We start from the raw sequence: 23,672 nt of genomic DNA, 5'->3' as shown, positions 1-23,672 counted from the left end.
GTTGACAGTAGAGATGACAGTAGAGGTGATTGGAGGTTACAGTAGAGATGATTGGAGGTTACAGTAGAGGTGATTGGAGGTGACAGTAGAGGTGATTGGAGGTTACAGTAGATGTGATTGGAGGTGACAGTAGAGATGACAGTAGAGATGATTGGAGGTGATAGTAGAGATGACAGTAGAGATGATTGGAGGTGATAGTAGAGGTGATTGGAGGTGACAGTAGAGGTGACAGTAGAGGTGACAGTAGAGATGATTGGAGGTGATAGTAGAGGTGACAGTAGAGATGATTGGAGGTGATAGTAGAGGTGATTGGAGGTGACAGTAGAGGTGATTGGAGGTGACAGTAGAGGTGATTGGAGGTGACAGTAGAGGTGATTGGAGATGACAGTAGAGGTGACAGTAGAGATGATTGGAGGTGATAGTAGAGGTGATTGGAGGTGACAGTAGAGATGATTGGAGGGGATAGTAGAGGTGATTGGAGGTGACAGTAGAGGTGATTGGAGGTGACAGTAGAGGTGATTGGAGGTGACAGTAGAGGTGACAGTAGAGGTGACAGTAGAGATGATTGGAGGTGATAGTAGAGGTGATTGGAGGTGACAGTAGAGATGATTGGAGGTGACAGTAGAGGTGATTGGAGGTGACAGTAGAAGTGACAGTAGAGGTGATTGGAGGTGACAGTAGAAGTGACAGTAGAGGTGATTGGAGGTGACAGTAGAGGTGACAGTAGAGGTGATTGGAGGTGACAGTAGAGGTGACAGTAGAGGTGATTGGAGGTGACAGTAGAGGTGACAGTAGAGATGATTGGAGGTGATAGTAGAGGTGATTGGAGGTGACAGTAGAGGTGATTGGAGATGACAGTAGAGGTGATTGGAGGTGACAGTAGAGGTGACAGTGGAGGTGATTGGAGGTGACAGTAGATGTGACAGTAGAGGTGATTGGAGGGGATAGTAGAGGTGAGAGTAGAGGTGACAGTAGAGGTGATAGTAGAGGTGACAGTAGAGGTGATTGGAGGTGACAGTAGAGGTGACAGTAGAGGTAATTGGAGGTGACAGCAGAGGTGACAGCAGAGGTGACAGTAGAGGTAATTGGAGATGACAGTAGAGGTGACAGTAGAGGTTATTGGAGGTGACAGTAGAGGTGATTGGAGGTGACAGTAGAGGTGACAGTAGAGGTGACTCCGTTACCTATTTGGTTTTTGCTTGAGGAGTAGAAGGCGTTGACAACTGCTGCTCCTGTTACCCATCTGGGGATGAGGCACAAAGACGTTTCACAACAATATTGAATAGAGGAGTTCATAATTAATCAGAAGTTAATCACTACTGTAATATTAGTTCTGTGGCTGCTATTTTAGCCAGTGCTGACAATGGGTTTCGGAAAGGCAGGATCTTACTCTTCTTTGTTAACTTTGACCCGTAGCTTCCTCAGACGTTTCCTCTGTACGTACTCCAGGTTCTGAAGGATATTCTCAAAGTACTCCTCTGCACTGTAGCTCAACTAACACACACACACACACACACACACACACACACACACACACACACACACACACACACACACACACACACACACACACACACACACACACACACACACACACACACACACACACAGTGTCAATGACAGATATCCGATATGATAGTTTGAACGCTGTGTCCAATGTATCACGTCTACTGACGAAATGCAATATCATGTTCTTTCACCTTTAAACACTCACATTTTTATACTCGTTGTTCAGGTAAGTGTCATTCTTGATGTTTTCGGAGTAGCCAATCCGCTCGCGGATAGCTTGTGCCTACAGATTTTAAGAGTTTGAGGGGAATAACCAGTGGTGTAAAGTTGTTAGGTAAAAATCCTTTAAAGTACTACTTAAGTAGATTTTTGGGATATCTGTAATTAACTTTACTATTTATATTTTTGCCACCTTTAACTTTTACTTCTCTACATTCCTAAAGAAAATAATGTACTTTTTACTCCATACATTTTCCCTGACACCAAAAAGTACTCGTTACATTTTGACAAGAAAATGGTCTAATTCACACACTTATCAAGAGAACATCCCTGGTGGTCCCTACTGCCTTTGATCTGGCGGACTCACGAAACACAAATGCTTCGTTTGTAAATGATGTCTGTGTGTTGGAGTGTCCCTGGCTATCTGTCAATTTTAAAAAAAAATACAAGAAAATTGTGCCGTACAAGGAATTTTAAATGGTTTATACTTTTACTTTTGATACTTAAGTATATTTAAAACCATTTTTCTTTTACTTTTAATCAAGTAGTACTTTACTGGGTGACTTTCACTTTTACTCAAGCATGACAATTGAGTACTTTTTCCACCACTGTGAATAACAAAAACAGAATGTATGAATAGAGCTTGTGATTGTAACAGTTGACAGAGGTAAAACAGAGACAGGTAAAACAGGTCAGCCTGAGGTCAACAGGTAGAAATCAAATGGCAGGTGAGTCTCACCTTCTCCTCAGCAGCCTTCTTGGTCTCTACGTCCATCCATCTTAGGTGGTCTAAGTTACTGATGAATACCTCCCGTATCACAGAGATCATCTCTTCCATCTAACACACACACACACACACACACACACACACACACACACACACACACACACACACACACACACACACACACACACACACACACACACACACACACACACACACACACACACACACACACACACACACACACACACACACACACACACACACACACAGAGATCAGCATGTAGTGATAATGTCCCTATTGTGGATCTCAGCCCAGGTTCCTCTGGAACAGAATGTGATAGGCATCTCTCCTTTCAGAATGTTAAGGAAAACAATGCTTTAGAGTGACCTTAAAATGAGCTTAAAATAGCTGCGTATGTGTCACGGGCTTGACTAAACGTTTCATAGAAAATATGTGTTTGGATCACAATCTGTGTGAGCATAAACTCAATGGTATGAGACACTATTGTGTCAGCCAATGGGTGATCTGAACAGGCTTATGGACACACACACACACACACACACACGGACACACACTCTCCCCCCACCCCCCTTGTTAACCTCACCAGTGCTTTGCTCTCCCCTGAAAAGGCCTCCTCTACGTACAGTCTTCCGACAGCGTTGTCCATATTGTTGTTGACGTAGATGACACACTGCCGCCACACCGCCGCCTCCGACGTGGTACCGTACAGCGCCTGCGGGGAGGCAGCAGGGCATGGCTCACACTGATGACATCACACACCAGAGAGATAGTGAGAAGTACGGAGAAGAAGACGGAGTAGAGAGAAAGGGGGAAGGTGAGAGTGAAAGGACGAGTAGATGGCGTGTCTGTACCTTGCGGAAGGCTTTCCTGGTGTCCCTGTACTGCCTGCTCAGACCCACCACCATGTTCATGACAAAACGCCACACAATGTAGTTCTGCAGGTCTCTGGAAACAACAACATGGAAACACTACACCAGCAACTACAGTTGATCTACAATGTACTAGACATTAGAATGGTTGAAAGACTGACGCTTATCATCACATTATAACGATGTGCTTTTCTCAATGTTCTCAGTGTACAAGGCTAGGATAGAGTTGAGTCAATGTTCTCAGTGTACAAGGCTAGGATAGAGTTGAGTCAATGTTCTCAGTGTACAAGGCTAGGATAGAGTTGAGTCAATGTTCTCATTGTACAAGGCTAGGATAGAGTTGAGTCAATGTTCTCAGTGTTCAAGGCTAGGATAGAGTTGAGTCAATGTTCTCAGTGTTCAAGGCTAGGATAGAGTTGAGTCAATGTTCTCAGTGTACAAGGCTAGGATAGGGTTGAGTCAATGTTCTCAGTGTACAAGGCTAGGATAGGGTTGAGTCAATGTTCTCAGTGTTCAAGGCTAGGATAGAGTTGAGTCAATGTTCTCAGTGCTCAAGGCTAGGATAGGTTTGAGTCAATGTTCTCATTGTACAAGGCTAGGATAGGGTTGAGTCAATGTTCTCAGTGTACAAGGCTAGGATAGGGTTGAGTCAATGTTCTCATTGTACAAGGCTAGGATAGGGTTGAGTCAATGTTCTCAGTGCTCAAGGCTAGGATAGGGTTGAGTCAATGTTCTCAGTGTGCAAGGCTAGGATAGAGTTGAGTCAATGTTCTCAGTGCTCAAGGCTAGGATAGGTTTGAGTCAATGTTCTCATTGTACAAGGCTAGGATAGGGTTGAGTCAATGTTCTCAGTGTACAAGGCTAGGATAGGGTTGAGTCAATGTTCTCATTGTACAAGGCTAGGATAGGGTTGAGTCAATGTTCTCAGTGCTCAAGGCTAGGATAGGGTTGAGTCAATGTTCTCAGTGTGCAAGGCTAGGATAGGGTTGAGTCAATGTTCTCAGTGTTCAAGGCTAGGATAGGGTTGAGTCAATGTTCTCATTGTACAAGGCTAGGATAGGGTTGAGTCAATGTTCTCATTGTACAAGGCTAGGATAGGGTTGAGTCAATGTTCTCAGTGTACAAGGCTAGGATAGGGTTGAGTCAATGTTCTCAGTGTGCAAGGCTAGGATAGGGTTGAGTCAATGTTCTCAGTGTTCAAGGCTAGGATAGGGTTGAGTCAATGTTCTCATTGTACAAGGCTAGGATAGGGTTGAGTCAATGTTCTCATTGTACAAGGCTAGGATAGGGTTGAGTCAATGTTCTCATTGTACAAGGCTAGGATAGAATTGAGTCAATGTTCTCATTGTACAAGGCTAGGATAGGGTTGAGTCAATGTTCTCATTGTACTTGGCTAGGATAGGGTTGAGTCAATGTTCTCATTGTACTTGGCTAGGCTAGGGTTGAGTCAATGTTCTCATTGTACTTGGCTAGGATAGGGTTAAGTCAATGGTCTCATTGTACTTGGCTAGGATAGGGTTGAGTCAGTGTTCTCATTGTACTTGGCTAGGATAGGGTTGAGTCAATGTTCTCAGTGTTCAAGGCTAGGATAGGGTTGAGTCAATGTTCTCAGTGTACAAGGCTAGGATAGGGTTGAGTCAATGTTCTCAGTGTACAAGGCTAGGATAGGGTTGAGTCAATGTTCTCAGTGTACAAGGCTAGGATAGGGTTGAGTCAATGTTCTCAGTGTACTTGGCTAGGATAGGGTTGAGTCAATGTTCTCATTGTACTTGGCTAGGATAGGGTTGAGTCAATGTTCTCATTGTTCAAGGCTAGGATAGGGTTGAGTCAATGTTCTCAGTGTACTTGGCTAGGATAGGGTTGAGTCAATGTTCTCAGTGACAAGGCTATGATAGGGTTGAGTCAATGTTCTCATTGTACTTGGCTAGGATAGGGTTGAGTCAATGTTCGCAGTGTACAAGGCTAGGATAGGGTTGAGTCAATGTTCTCAGTGACAAGGCTAGGATAGGGTTGAGTCAATGTTCTCAGTGTACAAGGCTAGGATAGGGTTGAGTCAATGTTCTCAGTGTACTTGGCTAGGATAGGGTTGAGTCAATGTTCTCAGTGTACAAGGCTAGGATAGGGTTGAGTCAATGTTCTCAGTGTACAAGGCTAGGATAGGGTTGAGTCAATGTTCTCAGTGTACAAGGCTAGGATAGGGTTGAGTCAATGTTCTCAGTGTACAAGGCTAGGATAGGGTTGAGTCAATGTTCTCAGTGTACAAGGCTAGCATAGGGTTGAGTCAATGTTCTCAGTGTACAAGGCTAGGATAGGGTTGAGTCAATGTTCTCAGTGTACAAGGCTAGCATAGGGTTGAGTCAATGTTCTCACCTCTTAGTGTTCTTGGCTAGGATAGGGTTGAGTCGTCTGTAGTAGTTAGGTGCGTAGTTGATGACACTCTCTGTTTCAGGCACAGTGATGCCGACCGCCCCCATGATCTTCCTGGTGAAGTAACTCCAGTCAAACACCTGAGAGGAGGGGTTCATCATCATCTGAATTTGACGTCACTTCCTGTTGAATTTGCAGACGTGTTGCTGTGCGTTTTGTTGCTGTGCGTTTTGCTGCCAACTTTACTTTGCTAGCTGACAACTTTACGTTTTGTTTTTTTTCTTTTTAATTACCGTTTATATTTTTAGTTTTTCCATCGCAACTTTTTTTCCCCTCATTCAACTTTTTCACTCCGGACGCTTTATCTGGACATGGTTCGTCAGCACCTTCAACAGCCGAAGCTAAGTAGTAACATTAACATGATGTCTTCTAATTGCAGTCGCTGTACTCATAATATACAGGAGAACGATCGCCTTACGGCGAGGATAGCTGTGCTACAAGCCCAACTTCAGACGCAATCGTTAGGCAAGGGTAATTTCAGTGTAGGAAAGGAAGAAACAGCGTCTGTGCCACCAGTAAGTACAGATAGTAACGTTAGTATAAATCCCCTCGCACAGTCCCCGCAGCCGGACAACTTTCTCATGGCATCTGGAGAGAAATGCTGTAGGAATGCTCAACTGGTGTCGCTCATTCGGCCGACAGAAACTTTCAACCGGTTTTCCCCATTATGTAGCGAGTCGGAGTCTGAGTCTGAGTCTTCTCTTGTCTCTACTCCTCCCGCTACGGGGTCTGAGACGCCGAAGGCTCCAACCATTAGCTCTGACAAATTGAAAACCCTAGTCATTGGCGACTCCATTACCCGCAGTATTAGACTTAAAACGAATCACCCAGCGATCATACACTGTTTACCAGGGGGCAGGGCTACCGACGTTAAGGCTAATCTAAAGATGGTGCTGGCTAAAGCTAAAACTGGCGAGTGTAGAGAGTATAGAGATATTGTTATCCACGTCGGCACCAACGATGTTAGGATGAAACAGTCAGAGGTCACCAAGTGCAACATAGCTTCAGCATGTAAATCAGCTAGAAAGATGTGTCGGCATCGAGTAATTGTCTCTGGCCCCCTCCCAGTTAGGGGGAGTGACGAGCTCTACAGCAGAGTCTCAGCACTCAATCGCTGGTTGAAAACTGTTTTCTGCCCCCTCCAAAAGATAGAATTTGTAGATAATTGGCCCTCTTTCTGGGACACCCACAAACAGGACAAAGCCTGACCTGCTGAAGAGTGACGGACTCCATCCTAGCTGGAGGGGTGCTCTCATCTTATCTACCAACATAGATAGGGCTCTAACTCCTCTAGCCCCACAGTGAAATAGGGTGCAGGTCAGGCAGCAGGCTGTTAGCCAACCTGCCAGCTTAGTGGAGTCTGCCAATAGCACAGTCAGTGTAGTCAGCTCAGCCATACCCATTCTACCTGCCTCCTCCTATGGTCACATGAATTAAAAATCTGCTGCGCTCAGCTTCAAACCAGCTATCTGTCTCATACGAGTTCATTATACATCTGAGAGGAGGGGTTTATCATCATCACCTGAGAGGAGGGGTTTATCATCATCATCTGAGAGGAGGGGTTTAACATCATCTGAGAGGAGGGGTTTATCATCATCACCTGAGAGGAGGGGTTTATCATCATCACCTGAGAGGAGGGGTTTAACATCATCTGAGAGGAGGGGTTTATCATCATCACCTGAGAGGAGGGGTTTATCATCATCATCTGAGAGGAGGGGTTTATCATCATCACCTGAGAGGAGGGGTTTAACATCATCTGAGAGGAGGGGTTTATCATCATCACCTGAGAGGAGGGGTTTATCATCATCATCTGAGAGGAGGGGTTTATCATCATCACCTGAGAGGAGGGGTTTATCATCATCACCTGAGAGGAGGGGTTTATCATCATCATCTGAGAGGAGGGGTTTATCATCATCATCTGAGAGGATTGGTTTATCATCATCATCTGAGGGGAGGGGTTTATCATCATCATCTGAGAGGAGGGGTTTATCATCATCACCTGAGAGGAGGGGTTTATCATCATCACCTGAGAGGAGGGGTTTAACATCATCTGAGAGGAGGGGTTTATCATCATCACCTGAGAGGAGGGGTTTATCATCATCATCTGAGAGGAGGGGTTTATCATCATCACCTGAGAGGAGGGGTTTAACATCATCTGAGAGGAGGGGTTTATCATCATCACCTGAGAGGAGGGGTTTATCATCATCATCTGAGAGGAGGGGTTTATCATCATCACCTGAGAGGAGGGGTTTATCATCATCACCTGAGAGGAGGGGTTTATCATCATCATCTGAGAGGAGGGGTTTATCATCATCATCTGAGAGGATTGGTTTATCATCATCATCTGAGGGGAGGGGTTTATCATCATCATCTGAGAGGAGGGGTTTATCATCATCACCTGAGAGGAGGGGTTTAGCATCATCTGAGAGGAGGGGTTTATCATCATCACCTGAGAGGAGGGGTTTATCATCATCACCTGAGAGGAGGGGTTTAGCATCATCTGAGAGGAGGGGTTTATCATCATCATCTGAGAGGAGGGGTTTAACATCATCACCTGAGAGGAGGGGTTTATCATCATCACCTGAGAGGAGGGGTTTAACATCATCTGAGAGGAGGGGTTTATCATCATCACCTGAGAGGAGGGGTTTATCATCATCATCTGAGAGGAGGGGTTTATCATCATCACCTGAGAGGAGGGGTTTATCATCATCACCTGAGAGGAGGGGTTTATCATCATCACCTGAGAGGAGGGGTTTATCATCATCATCTGAGAGGATTGGTTTATCATCATCATCTGAGAGGAGGGGTTTATCATCATCATCTGAGAGGAGGGGTTTATCATCATCTGAGAGGAGGGGTTTATCATCATCTGAGAGGAGGGGTTTATCATCATCATCTGAGAGGAGGGGTTTATCATCATCATCTGAGAGGAGGGGTTTATCATCATCATCTGAGAGGAGGGGTTTATCATCACCTGAGAGGAGGGGTTTATCATCACCTGAGAGGAGGGGTTTATCATCATCATCTGAGAGGAGGGGTTTATCATCACCTGAGAGGAGGGGTTTATCATCATCTGAGAGGAGGGGTTTATCATCATCACCTGAGAGGAGGGGTTTATCATCATCACCTGAGAGGAGGGGTTTATCATCATCTGAGAGGAAGGGGTTTATCATCATCATCTGAGAGGAGGGGTTTATCATCATCTGAGAGGAGGGGTTTATCATCATCACCTGAGAGGAGGGGTTTATCATCATCATCTGAGAGGAGGGGTTTATCATCATCACCTGAGAGGAGGGGTTTATCATCATCTGAGAGGAGGGGTTTATCATCATCTGAGAGGAGGGGTTTATCATCATCTGAGAGGAGGGGTTTATCATCATCACCTGATAGGAGGGGTTTATCATCATCATCTGAGAGGAGGGGTTTATCATCATCATCTGAGAGGAGGGGTTTATCATCATCATCTGAGAGGAGGGGTTTATCATCATCTGAGAGGAGGGGTTTATCATCATCTGAGAGGAGGGGTTTATCATCATCATCTGAGAGGGGGGGTTTATCATCATCTGAGAGGAGGGGTTTATCATCATCATCTGAGAGGAGGGGTTTATCATCATCATCTGAGAGGAGGGGTTTATCATCATCTGAGAGGAGGGGTTTATCATCATCACCTGAGAGGAGGGGTTTATCATCATCACCTGAGAGGAGGGGTTTAACATCATCTGAGAGGAGGGGTTTATCATCATCTGAGAGGAGGGGTTTATCATCATCTGAGAGGAGGGGTTTATCATCATCATCTGAGAGGAGGGGTTTATCATCATCACCTGAGAGGAGGGGTTTATCATCATATTCTGAGAGGAGGGGTTTATCATCATCATCTGAGAGGAGGGGTTTATCATCATCTGAGAGGAGGGGTTTATCATCATCTGAGAAGAGGGGTTTATCATCATCTGAGAGGAGGGGTTTATCATCATCACCTGAGAGGAGGGGTTTATCATCATCTGAGAGGAGGGGTTTATCATCATCTGAGAGGAGGGGTTTATCATCATCACCTGAGAGGAGGGGTTTATCATCATCACCTGAGAGGAGGGGTTTATCATCATCACCTGAGAGGAGGGGTTTATCATCATCACCTGAGAGGAGGGGTTTATCATCATCACCTGAGAGGAGAGGTTTATCATCATCACCTGAGAGGAGGGGTTTATCATCATCTGAGAGGAGGGGTTTATCATCATCACCTGAGTGGAGGGGTTTATCATCATCACCTGAGAGGAGGGGTTTATCATCATCATCTGAGAGGAGGGGTTTATCATCATCATCTGAGAGGAGGGGTTTATCATCATCACCTGAGAGGAGGGGTTTATCATCATCCGAGAGGAGGGGTTTATCATCATCACCTGAGAGGAGGGGTTTATCATCATCATCTGAGAGGAGGGGTTTATCATCATCATCTGAGAGGAGGGGTTTATCATCATCACCTGAGAGGAGGGGTTTATCATCATCATCTGAGAGGAGAGGTTTATCATCACCTGAGAGGAGGGGTTTATCATCATCACCTGAGAGGAGGGGTTTATCATCACCTGAGAGGAGGGGTTTATCATCATCATCTGAGAGGAGGGGTTTATCATCATCATCTGAGAGGAGGGGTTTATCATCACCTGAGAGGAGGGGTTTATCATCATCATCTGAGAGGAGGGGTTTATCATCATCATCTGAGAGGAGGGGTTTATCATCACCTGAGAGGAGGGGTTTATCATCATCACCTGAGAGGAGGGGTTTATCATCATCACCTGAGAGGAGGGGTTTATCATCATCATCTGAGAGGAGGGGTTTATCATCATCATCTGAGAGAAGGGGTTTATCATCATCATCTGAGAGGAGGGGTTTATCATCATCTGAGAGGAGGGGTTTATCATCATCTGAGAGGAGGGGTTTATCATCATCTGAGAGGAGGGGTTTATCATCATCATCTGAGAGGACGGGTTCATCATCATCATCTGAGAGGAGGGGTTTATCATCATCTGAGAGGAGGGGTTTATCATCATCATCTGAGAGGGGGGGTTCATCATCATCATCTGAGAGGAGGGGTTTATCATCATCTGAGAGGAGGGGTTTATCATCATCTGAGAGGAGGGGTTTATCATCCTCATCTGAGAGGAGGGGTTTATCATCATCATCTGAGAGGAGGGGTTTATCATCATCTGAGAGGAGGGGTTTATCATCATCTGAGAGGAGGGGTTTATCATCATCATCTGAGAGGGGGGGTTCATCTTCATCATCTGAGAGGGGGGGTTCATCATCATCATCTGAGAGGAGGGGTTTATCATCATCATCTGAGAGGAGGGGTTTATCATCATCATCTGAGAGGAGGGGTTTATCATCATCTGAGAGGAGGGGTTTATCATCATCTGAGAGGAGGGGTTTATCATCATCATCTGAGAGGAGGGGTTTATCATCATCTGAGAGGAGGGGTTTATCATCATCTGAGAGGAGGGGTTTATCATCATCTGAGAGGAGGGGTTTATCATCATCTGAGAGGAGGGGTTTATCATCATCTGAGAGGAGGGGTTTATCATCATCATCTGAGAGGAGGGGTTTATCATCATCATCTGAGAGGAGGGGTTTATCATCATCTGAGAGGAGGGGTTTATCATCATCACCTGAGAGGAGGGGTTTATCATCATCATCTGAGAGGAGGGGTTTATCATCACCTGAGAGGAGGGGTTTATCATCATCTGAGAGTAGGGGTTTATCATCATCTGAGAGGAGGGGTTTATCATCATCTGAGAGGAGGGGTTTATCATCATCTGAGAGGAGGGGTTTATCATCATCACCTGAGAGGAGGGGTTTATCATCATCATCTGAGAGGGGGGGTTTATCATCATCTGAGAGGAGGGGTTTATCATCATCATCTGAGAGGGGGGGGTTTTCATCATATGAGAGGAGGGGTTTATCATCATCTGAGAGGAGGGGTTTTTCATCATCTGAGAGGAGGGGTTTATCATCATCACCTGAGAGGAGGGGTTTATCATCATCACCTGAGAGGAGGGGTTTATCATCATCACCTGAGAGGAGGGGTTTATCATCATCTGAGAGGAGGGGTTTATCATCATCTGAGAGGAGGGGTTTATCATCATCAGCTGAGAGGAGGGGTTTATCATCATCATCTGAGAGGGGGGGTTTATCATCATCATCTGAGAGGAGGGGTTTATCATCATCACCTGAGAGGAGGGGTTTATCATCATCATCTGAGAGGAGGGGTTTATCATCATCATCTGAGAGGAGGGGTTTATCATCATCTGAGAGGAGGGGTTTATCATCATCATCTGAGAGGAGGGGTTTATCATCATCATCTGAGAGGAGGGGTTTATCATCATCATCTGAGAGGAGGGGTTTATCATCATCATCTGAGAGGAGGGGTTTATCATCATCATCTGAGAGGAGGGGTTTATCATCATCATCTGAGAGGAGGGGTTTATCATCATCTGAGAGGAGGGGTTTATCATCATCATCTGAGAGGAGGGGTTTATCATCATCATCTGAGAGGAGGGGTTTATCATCATCATCTGAGAGGAGGGGTTTATCATCATCATCTGAGAGGGGGGGTTTATCATCATCTGAGAGGAGGGGTTTATCATCATCTGAGAGGAGGGGTTTATCATCATCTGAGAGGAGGGGTTTATCATCATCATCTGAGAGGAGGGGTTTATCATCATCTGAGAGGAGGGGTTTATCATCATCACCTGAGAGGAGGGGTTTATCATCATCTGAGAGGACGGGTTTATCATCATCATCTGAGAGGAGGGGTTTATCATCATCATCTGAGAGGAGGGGTTTATCATCATCACCTGAGAGGAGGGGTTTATCATCATCATCTGAGAGGAGGGGTTTATCATCATCACCTGAGAGGAGGGGTTTATCATCATCATCTGAGAGGAGGGGTTTATCATCATCTGAGAGGAGGGGTTTATCATCATCATCTGAGAGGAGGGGTTTATCATCATCATCTGAGAGGAGGGGTTTATCATCATCATCTGAGAGGAGGGGTTTATCATCATCTGAGAGGAGGGGTTAATCATCATCATCTGAGAGGAGGGGTTTATCATCATCATCTGAGAGGAGGGGTTTATCATCATCATCTGAGAGGAGGGGTTTATCATCATCTGAGAGGAGGGGTTTATCATCATCTGAGAGGAGGGGTTTATCATCATCTGAGAGGAGGGGTTTATCATCATCACCTGAGAGGAGGGGTTTATCATCATCTGAGAGGAGGGGTTTATCATCATCATCTGAGAGGAGGGGTTTATCATCATCACCTGAGAGGAGGGGTTTATCATCATCATCTGAGAGGAGGGGTTTATCATCATCTGAGAGGAGGGGTTTATCATCATCATCTGAGAGGAGGGGTTTATCATCATCTGAGAGGAGGGGTTTATCATCATCACCTGAGAGGAGGGGTTTATCATCATCATCTGAGAGGAGGGGTTTATCATCATCTGAGAGGAGGGGTTTATCATCATCTGAGAGGAGGGGTTTATCATCATCATCTGAGAGGAGGGGTTTATCATCATCTGAGAGGAGGGGTTTATCATCATCTGAGAGGAGGGGTTCATCATCATCTGAGAGGAGGGGTTTATCATCATCATCTGAGAGGAGGGGTTTATCATCATCTGAGAGGAGGGGTTTATCATCATCATCTGAGAGGAGGGGTTTATCATCATCACCTGAGAGGAGGGGTTTATCATCATCTGAGAGGAGGGGTTTATCATCATCCTCTGAGAGGAGGGGTTTATCATCATCACCTGAGAGGAGGGGTTTATCATCATCTGAGAGGAGGGGTTTATCATCATCATCTGAGAGGAGGGGTTTATCATCATCACCTGAGAGGAGGGGTTTATCATCATCACCTGAGAGGAGGGGTTTATCATCATCTGAGAGGAGGGGTTTATCATCATCATCTGAGAGGAGGGGTTTATCATCATCACCTGAGAGGAGGGGTTTATCATCATCACCTGAGAGGAGGGGTTTATCATCATCATCTGAGAGGAGGGGTTTATCATCATCTGAGAGGAGGGGTTTATCATCATCATCTGAGAGGAGGGGTTTATCATCATCTGAGAGGAGGGGTTTATCATCATCACCTGAGAGGAGGGGTTTATCATCATCATCTGAGAGGAGGGGTTTATCATCATCTGAGAGGAGGGGTTTATCATCATCTGAGAGGAGGGGTTTATCATCATCATCTGAGAGGAGGGGTTTATCATCATCTGAGAGGAGGGGTTTATCATCATCTGAGAGGAGGGGTTCATCATCATCTGAGAGGAGGGGTTTATCATCATCATCTGAGAGGAGGGGTTTATCATCATCTGAGAGGAGGGGTTTATCATCATCATCTGAGAGGAGGGGTTTATCATCATCACCTGAGAGGAGGGGTTTATCATCATCTGAGAGGAGGGGTTTATCATCATCCTCTGAGAGGAGGGGTTTATCATCATCACCTGAGAGGAGGGGTTTATCATCATCTGAGAGGAGGGGTTTATCATCATCATCTGAGAGGAGGGGTTTATCATCATCACCTGAGAGGAGGGGTTTATCATCATCACCTGAGAGGAGGGGTTTATCATCATCTGAGAGGAGGGGTTTATCATCATCATCTGAGAGGAGGGGTTTATCATCATCACCTGAGAGGAGGGGTTTATCATCATCACCTGAGAGGAGGGGTTTATCATCATCATCTGAGAGGAGGGGTTTATCATCATCATCTGAGAGGAGGGGTTTATCATCATCATCTGAGAGGAGGGGTTTATCATCATCTGAGAGGAGGGGTTTATCATCATCATCTGAGAGGAGGGGTTTATCATCATCTGAGAGGAGGGGTTTATCATCATCATCTGAGAGGAGGGGTTTATCATCATCACCTGAGAGGAGGGGTTTATCATCATCATCTGAGAGGAGGGGTTTATCATCATCTGAGAGGAGGGGTTTATCATCATCTGAGAGGGGGGGTTTATCATCATCTGAGAGGAGGGGTTTATCATCATCACCTGAGAGGAGGGGTTTATCATCATCTGAGAGGAGGGGTTTATCATCATCACCTGAGAGGAGGGGTTTATCATCACCTGAGAGGAGGGGTTTATCATCATCATCTGAGAGGAGGGGTTTATCATCACCTGAGAGGGGGGCTTTATCATCATCACCTGAGAGGAGGGGTTTATCATCATCATCTGAGAGGAGGGGTTTATCATCATCATCTGAGAGGAGGGGTTTATCATCATCTGAGAGGAGGGGTTTATCATCATCTGAGAGGAGGGGTTTATCATCATCATCTGAGAGGGGGGCTTTATCATCATCACCTGAGAGGAGGGGTTTATCATCATCTGAGAGGAGGGGTTTATCATCATCATCTGAGAGGGGGGGTTTATCATCATCATCTGAGAGGAGGGGTTTATCATCATCTGAGAGGAGGGGTTTATCATCATCATCTGAGAGGAGGGGTTTATCATCATCTGAGAGGAGGGGTTTATCATCATCATCTGAGAGGAGGGGTTTATCATCATCTGAGAGGAGGGGTTTATCATCATCTGAGAGGGGGGGTTTATCATCATCACCTGAGAGGAGGGGTTTATCATCATCTGAGAGGAGGGGTTTATCATCATCTGAGAGGAAGGGTTTATCATCATCTGAGAGGAGGGGTTTATCATCATCATCTGAGAGGAGGGGTTTATCATCATCTGAGAGGAGGGGTTTATCATCATCATCTGAGAGGGGGGGTTCATCATCATCATCTGAGAGGAGGGGTTTATCATCATTACCTGAGAGGAGGGGTTTATCATCATCTGAGAGGAGGGGTTTATCATCATCACCTGAGAGGAGGGGTTTATCATCATCATCTGAGAGGAGGGGTTTATCATCATCATCTGAGAGGAGGGGTTTATCATCATCACCTGAGAGGAGGGGTTTATCATAATCTGAGAGGAGGGGTTTATCATCATCACCTGAGAGGAGGGGTTTATCATCATCATCTGAGAGGAGGGGTTCAACATCATCACCTGAGAGGAGGGGTTTATCATCATCATCTGAGAGGAGGGGTTTATCATCATCACCTGAGAGGAGGGGTTTATCATCATCACCTGAGAGGAGGGGTTTATCATCACCTGAGAGGAGGGGTTTATCATCATCACCTGAGAGGAGGGGTTTATCATCATCATCTGAGAGGAGGGGTTAATCATCATCATCTGAGAGGAGGGGTTTATCATCATCACCTGAGAGGAGGGGTTTATCATCATCACCTGAGAGGAGGGGTTTATCATCATCATCTGAGAGGAGGGGTTTATCATCATCACCTGAGAGGAGGGGTTTATCATCATCACCTGAGAGGAGGGGTTTATCATCATCATCTGAGAGGAGGGGTTTATCATCATCATCTGAGAGGAGGGGTTTATCATCATCACCTGAGAGGAGGGGTTTATCATCATCTGAGAGGAGGGGTTTATCATCATCACCTGAGAGGAGGGGTTTATCATCATCACCTGAGAGGAGGGGTTTATCATCATCATCTGAGAGGAGGGGTTTATCATCATCATCTGAGAGGAGGGGTTTATCATCATCATCTGAGAGGAGGGGTTTATCATCATCATCTGAGAGGAGGGGTTTATCATCATCTGAGAGGAGGGGTTAATCATCATCATCTGAGAGGAGGGGTTTATCATCATCATCTGAGAGGAGGGGTTTATCATCATCATCTGAGAGGAGGGGTTTATCATCATCTGAGAGGAGGGGTTTATCATCATCTGAGAGGAGGGGTTTATCATCATCTGAGAGGAGGGGTTTATCATCATCACCTGAGAGGAGGGGTTTATCATCATCTGAGAGGAGGGGTTTATCATCATCATCTGAGAGGAGGGGTTTATCATCATCACCTGAGAGGAGGGGTTTATCATCATCATCTGAGAGGAGGGGTTTATCATCATCTGAGAGGAGGGGTTTATCATCATCATCTGAGAGGAGGGGTTTATCATCATCTGAGAGGAGGGGTTTATCATCATCACCTGAGAGGAGGGGTTTATCATCATCATCTGAGAGGAGGGGTTTATCATCATCTGAGAGGAGGGGTTTATCATCATCTGAGAGGAGGGGTTTATCATCATCATCTGAGAGGAGGGGTTTATCATCATCTGAGAGGAGGGGTTTATCATCATCTGAGAGGAGGGGTTCATCATCATCTGAGAGGAGGGGTTTATCATCATCATCTGAGAGGAGGGGTTTATCATCATCTGAGAGGAGGGGTTTATCATCATCATCTGAGAGGAGGGGTTTATCATCATCACCTGAGAGGAGGGGTTTATCATCATCTGAGAGGAGGGGTTTATCATCATCCTCTGAGAGGAGGGGTTTATCATCATCACCTGAGAGGAGGGGTTTATCATCATCTGAGAGGAGGGGTTTATCATCATCATCTGAGAGGAGGGGTTTATCATCATCACCTGAGAGGAGGGGTTTATCATCATCACCTGAGAGGAGGGGTTTATCATCATCTGAGAGGAGGGGTTTATCATCATCATCTGAGAGGAGGGGTTTATCATCATCACCTGAGAGGAGGGGTTTATCATCATCACCTGAGAGGAGGGGTTTATCATCATCATCTGAGAGGAGGGGTTTATCATCATCTGAGAGGAGGGGTTTATCATCATCATCTGAGAGGAGGGGTTTATCATCATCTGAGAGGAGGGGTTTATCATCATCACCTGAGAGGAGGGGTTTATCATCATCATCTGAGAGGAGGGGTTTATCATCATCTGAGAGGAGGGGTTTATCATCATCTGAGAGGAGGGGTTTATCATCATCATCTGAGAGGAGGGGTTTATCATCATCTGAGAGGAGGGGTTTATCATCATCTGAGAGGAGGGGTTCATCATCATCTGAGAGGAGGGGTTTATCATCATCATCTGAGAGGAGGGGTTTATCATCATCTGAGAGGAGGGGTTTATCATCATCATCTGAGAGGAGGGGTTTATCATCATCACCTGAGAGGAGGGGTTTATCATCATCTGAGAGGAGGGGTTTATCATCATCCTCTGAGAGGAGGGGTTTATCATCATCACCTGAGAGGAGGGGTTTATCATCATCTGAGAGGAGGGGTTTATCATCATCATCTGAGAGGAGGGGTTTATCATCATCACCTGAGAGGAGGGGTTTATCATCATCACCTGAGAGGAGGGGTTTATCATCATCTGAGAGGAGGGGTTTATCATCATCATCTGAGAGGAGGGGTTTATCATCATCACCTGAGAGGAGGGGTTTATCATCATCACCTGAGAGGAGGGGTTTATCATCATCATCTGAGAGGAGGGGTTTATCATCATCATCTGAGAGGAGGGGTTTATCATCATCATCTGAGAGGAGGGGTTTATCATCATCTGAGAGGAGGGGTTTATCATCATCATCTGAGAGGAGGGGTTTATCATCATCTGAGAGGAGGGGTTTATCATCATCATCTGAGAGGAGGGGTTTATCATCATCACCTGAGAGGAGGGGTTTATCATCATCATCTGAGAGGAGGGGTTTATCATCATCTGAGAGGAGGGGTTTATCATCATCTGAGAGGGGGGGTTTATCATCATCTGAGAGGAGGGGTTTATCATCATCACCTGAGAGGAGGGGTTTATCATCATCTGAGAGGAGGGGTTTATCATCATCACCTGAGAGGAGGGGTTTATCATCACCTGAGAGGAGGGGTTTATCATCATCATCTGAGAGGAGGGGTTTATCATCACCTGAGAGGGGGGCTTTATCATCATCACCTGAGAGGAGGGGTTTATCATCATCATCTGAGAGGAGGGGTTTATCATCATCATCTGAGAGGAGGGGTTTATCATCATCTGAGAGGAGGGGTTTATCATCATCTGAGAGGAGGGGTTTATCATCATCATCTGAGAGGGGGGCTTTATCATCATCACCTGAGAGGAGGGGTTTATCATCATCTGAGAGGAGGGGTTTATCATCATCATCTGAGAGGGGGGGTTTATCATCATCATCTGAGAGGAGGGGTTTATCATCATCTGAGAGGAGGGGTTTATCATCATCATCTGAGAGGAGGGGTTTATCATCATCTGAGAGGAGGGGTTTATCATCATCATCTGAGAGGAGGGGTTTATCATCATCTGAGAGGAGGGGTTTATCATCATCTGAGAGGGGGGGTTTATCATCATCACCTGAGAGGAGGGGTTTATCATCATCTGAGAGGAGGGGTTTATCATCATCTGAGAGGAAGGGTTTATCATCATCTGAGAGGAGGGGTTTATCATCATCATCTGAGAGGAGGGGTTTATCATCATCTGAGAGGAGGGGTTTATCATCATCATCTGAGAGGGGGGGTTCATCATCATCATCTGAGAGGAGGGGTTTATCATCATTACCTGAGAGGAGGGGTTTATCATCATCTGAGAGGAGGGGTTTATCATCATCACCTGAGAGGAGGGGTTTATCATCATCATCTGAGAGGAGGGGTTTATCATCATCATCTGAGAGGAGGGGTTTATCATCATCACCTGAGAGGAGGGGTTTATCATAATCTGAGAGGAGGGGTTTATCATCATCACCTGAGAGGAGGGGTTTATCATCATCATCTGAGAGGAGGGGTTCAACATCATCACCTGAGAGGAGGGGTTTATCATCATCATCTGAGAGGAGGGGTTTATCATCATCACCTGAGAGGAGGGGTTTATCATCACCTGAGAGGAGGGGTTTATCATCATCACCTGAGAGGAGGGGTTTATCATCATCATCTGAGAGGAGGGGTTAATCATCATCATCTGAGAGGAGGGGTTTATCATCATCACCTGAGAGGAGGGGTTTATCATCATCACCTGAGAGGAGGGGTTTATCATCATCATCTGAGAGGAGGGGTTTATCATCATCACCTGAGAGGAGGGGTTTATCATCATCACCTGAGAGGAGGGGTTTATCATCATCATCTGAGAGGAGGGGTTTATCATCATCATCTGAGAGGAGGGGTTTATCATCATCACCTGAGAGGAGGGGTTTATCATCATCTGAGAGGAGGGGTTTATCATCATCACCTGAGAGGAGGGGTTTATCATCATCACCTGAGAGGAGGGGTTTATCATCATCATCTGAGAGGAGGGGTTTATCATCATCATCTGAGAGGAGGGGTTTATCATCATCTGAGAGGAGGGGTTTATCATCATCACCTGAGAGGAGGGGTTTATCATCATCTGAGAGGAGGGGTTTATCATCATCACCTGAGAGGAGGGGTTTATCATCATCTGAGAGGAGGGGTTTATCATCATCTGAGAGGGGGGGTTCATCATCATCATCTGAGAGGAGGGGTTTATCATCATCACCTGAGAGTGGGGTTCATCATCATCATCTGAGAGGAGGGGTTTATCATCATCATCTGAGAGGAGGGGTTTATCATCATCATCTGAGAGGAGGGGTTTATCATCATCATCTGAGAGGAGGGGTTTATCATCATCTGAGAGCAGGGGTTTATCCTCATCATCTGAGAGGAGGGGTTTATCATCATCATCTGAGAGGAGGGGTTTATCATCATCTGAGAGGAGGGGTTTATCATCATCACCTGAGAGGAGGGGTTTATCATCATCACCTGAGAGGGGGGGTTTATCATCATCTGAGAGGGGGGGTTTATCATCATCACCTGAGAGGAGGGGTTTATCATCATCACCAGAGAGCAGGGGTTTATCATCATCACCAGAGAGCAGGGGTTTATCATCATCACCAGAGAGCAGGGGTTTATCATCATCACCAGAGAGCAGGGGTTTATCATCATCACCAGAGAGCAGGGGTTTATCATCATCTGAGAGGAGGGGTTTATCATCATCTGAGAGGGGGGGTTTATCATCATCTGAGAGGAGGGGTTTATCATCATCTGAGAGGGGGGGTTTATCATCATCACCTGAGAGGAGGGGTTTATCATCATCACCAGAGAGCAGGGGTTTTATCAGACATACTTAACAGAGCAGACAAAACACATTGAGTCTCTTACTTGTGTGTCGACCTCCAGGCTGAAGTTAGCATTGAGAACACCCAGCTCCATTTTGTTGTAGAGGAGAACTGGGTTGTTACGGTCCTCTGGAGTATCAGTTGCCTGGGGAAGAGAGAGCGAAAGAGGGCGAAAGAGAAAGGAGAGAGAGCGCAAGACGATCTGTCCCCTGGCTGTCACACAGTCCAATTGTCAAAAACAGGCACTGCTGTTCCCATCATAAATGTCTGTCTTTCAATAAACACACACACACACACACACACACACACACACACACACACACACACACACACACACACACACACACACACACACACACACACACACACACACACACACACACACACACACACACACACACACACACACACACACACCAACAGCGTGTTTGGAGGCCCAGGGTCCCTAGCCTGTAAATATCAGTACTAGAGCAGATTGATTGTCCTGTAAAAGGCAGCAGTGGAGCACTGAGCTATGGGAAACACAGGGATCTGTTACAAATTTGTATAGAAAGCGCGTGGTTAACACAACTGGTAAGAAGCAGCGCCGCCTGGTCAACACAACTGGTAAGTACCAGCGTCACCTGGTTAACACAACTGGTAAGAACCATCGTCCCCTGGTTAACACAACTGTTAAGAACCAGCGCCGCCTGGTTAACACAACTGGTAAGAACCAGCGCCGCCTGGTTAACACAACTGGTAAGAACCATCGTCCCCTGGTTAACACAACTGGTAAGAACCATCGTCCCCTGGTTAACACAACTGGTAAGAACCATCGTCCCCTGGTTAACACAACTGGTAAGAACCATCGTCCCCTGGTTAACACAACTGGTAAGAACCATCGTCCCCTGGTTAACACAACTGGTAAGAACCATCGTCCCCTGGTTAACACAACTGGTAAGAACCATCGTCCCCTGGTTAACACAACTGGTAAGAACCATCGTCCCCTGGTTAACACAACAACTAGTAAGATGGAGAGGTAGTTAGAGGCTGAGGTCTGGCTTCATAAACACAGTGATGGAGAGGAGGTTAGGGGCTGAGGTCTGGCTTCATAAACACAGTGATGGAGAGGTAGTTAGAGGCTGAAGTCTGGCTTCATAAACACAGTGATGGAGAGGAGGTTAGGGGCTGAGGTCTGGCTTCATAAACACAGTGATGGAGAGGTAGTTAGAGGCTGAAGTCTGGCTTCATAAACACAGTGATGGAGAGGAGGTTAGGGGCTGAAGTCTGGCTTCATAAACACAGTGATGGGGAGGAGGTTAGAGGCTGAAGTCTGGCTTCATAAACACAGTGATGGAGAGGAGGTTAGAGGCTGAGGTCTGGCTTCATAAACACAGTGATGGAGAGGAGGTTAGAGGCTGAGGTCTGGCTTCATAAACACAGTGATGGAGAGGTAGTTAGAGGCTGAGGTCTGGCTTCATAAACACAGTGATGGAGAGGAGGTTAGGGGCTGAAGTCTGGCTTCATAAACACAGTGATGGAGAGGAGGTTAGAGGCTGAAGTCTGGCTTCATAAACACAGTGATGGAGAGGAGGTTAGGGGCTGAGGTCTGGCTTCATAAACACAGTGATGGAGAGGAGGTTAGAGGCTGAGGTCTGGCTTCATAAACACAGTGATGGAGAGGAGGTTAGGGGCTGAAGTCTGGCTTCATAAACACAGTGATGGAGAGGAGGTTAGAGGCTGAGGTCTGGCTTCATAAACACAGTGATGGAGAGGAGGTTAGGGGCTGAAGTCTGGCTTCATAAACACAGTGATGGAGAGGAGGTTAGAGGCTGAAGTCTGGCTTCATAAACACAGTGATGGAGAGGAGGTTAGGGGCTGAGGTCTGGCTTCATAAACACAGTGATGGAGAGGAGGTTAGGGGCTGAAGTCTGGCTTCATAAACACAGTGATGGAGAGGAGGTTAGGGGCTGAAGTCTGGCTTCATAAACACAGTGATGGAGAGGAGGTTAGGGGCTGAAGTCTGGCTTCATAAACACAGTGATGGGGAGGAGGTTAGAGGCTGAAGTCTGGCTTCATAAACACAGTGATGGAGAGGAGGTTAGGGGCTGAGGTCTGGCTTCATAAACACAGTGATGGAGAGGAGGTTAGGGGCTGAAGTCTGGCTTCATAAACACAGTGATGGAGAGGAGGTTAGGGGCTGAAGTCTGGCTTCATAAACACAGTGATGGAGAGGAGGTTAGGGGCTGAAGTCTGGCTTCATAAACACAGTGATGGAGAGGAGGTTAGGGGCTGAGGTCTGGCTTCATAAACACAGTGATGGAGAGGAGGTTAGGGGCTGAGGTCTGGCTTCATAAACACAGTGATGGAGAGGAGGTTAGGGGCTGAGGTCTGGCTTCATAAACACAGTGATGGAGAGGAGGTTAGGGGCTGAAGTCTGGCTTCATAAACACAGTGATGGAGAGGAGGTTAGAGGCTGAAGTCTGGCTTCATAAACACAGTGATGGAGAGGAGGTTAGGGGCTGAAGTCTGGCTTCATAAACACAGTGATGGAGAGGAGGTTAGAGGCTGAGGTCTGGCTTCATAAACACAGTGATGGAGAGGAGGTTAGGGGCTGAAGTCAGGCTTCATAAACACAGTGATGGAGAGGAGGTTAGAGGCTGAGGTCTGGCTTCATAAACACAGTGATGGAGAGGAGGTTAGGGGCTGAAGTCTGGCTTCATAAACACAGTGATGGAGAGGAGGTTAGAGGCTGAGGTCTGGCTTCATAAACACAGTGATGGAGAGGAGGTTAGGGGCTGAAGTCTGGCTTCATAAACACAGTGATGGAGAGGTAGTTAGGGGCTGAAGTCTGGCTTCATAAACACAGTGATGGAGAGGAGGTTAGGGGCTGAAGTCTGGCTTCATAAACACAGTGATGGAGAGGAGGTTAGGGGCTGAA

At 46.2% G+C, this 23,672-nt stretch overlaps 1 protein-coding gene across 2 annotated transcripts in view; it reads right to left on the bottom strand.

The window, feature by feature from the left end:
* LOC129831660 (neprilysin-like) overlaps nt 1-23,672 on the bottom strand; it is a 129,289-nt gene that overhangs the window by 20,111 nt on the left and 85,506 nt on the right. For both annotated transcript variants that reach the window (XM_055895023.1, XM_055895024.1), the window contains exons 10-17: nt 20,796-20,897; nt 5,717-5,853; nt 3,329-3,422; nt 3,061-3,189; nt 2,468-2,566; nt 1,715-1,792; nt 1,391-1,494; nt 1,185-1,243 (exon numbers count right to left, since the gene is read on the bottom strand). In XM_055895023.1, the coding sequence (XP_055750998.1) occupies nt 1,185-1,243; nt 1,391-1,494; nt 1,715-1,792; nt 2,468-2,566; nt 3,061-3,189; nt 3,329-3,422; nt 5,717-5,853; nt 20,796-20,897 (802 nt within the window). The remainder of the gene's footprint in view (nt 1-1,184; nt 1,244-1,390; nt 1,495-1,714; nt 1,793-2,467; nt 2,567-3,060; nt 3,190-3,328; nt 3,423-5,716; nt 5,854-20,795; nt 20,898-23,672) is intronic.

This window comes from Salvelinus fontinalis, chromosome 33 (assembly GCF_029448725.1).
Source record: "Salvelinus fontinalis isolate EN_2023a chromosome 33, ASM2944872v1, whole genome shotgun sequence".
Classification (NCBI taxonomy): Eukaryota; Metazoa; Chordata; class Actinopteri; order Salmoniformes; family Salmonidae; genus Salvelinus; species Salvelinus fontinalis.
This window is presented reverse-complemented; position numbering and strand designations above follow the sequence as displayed.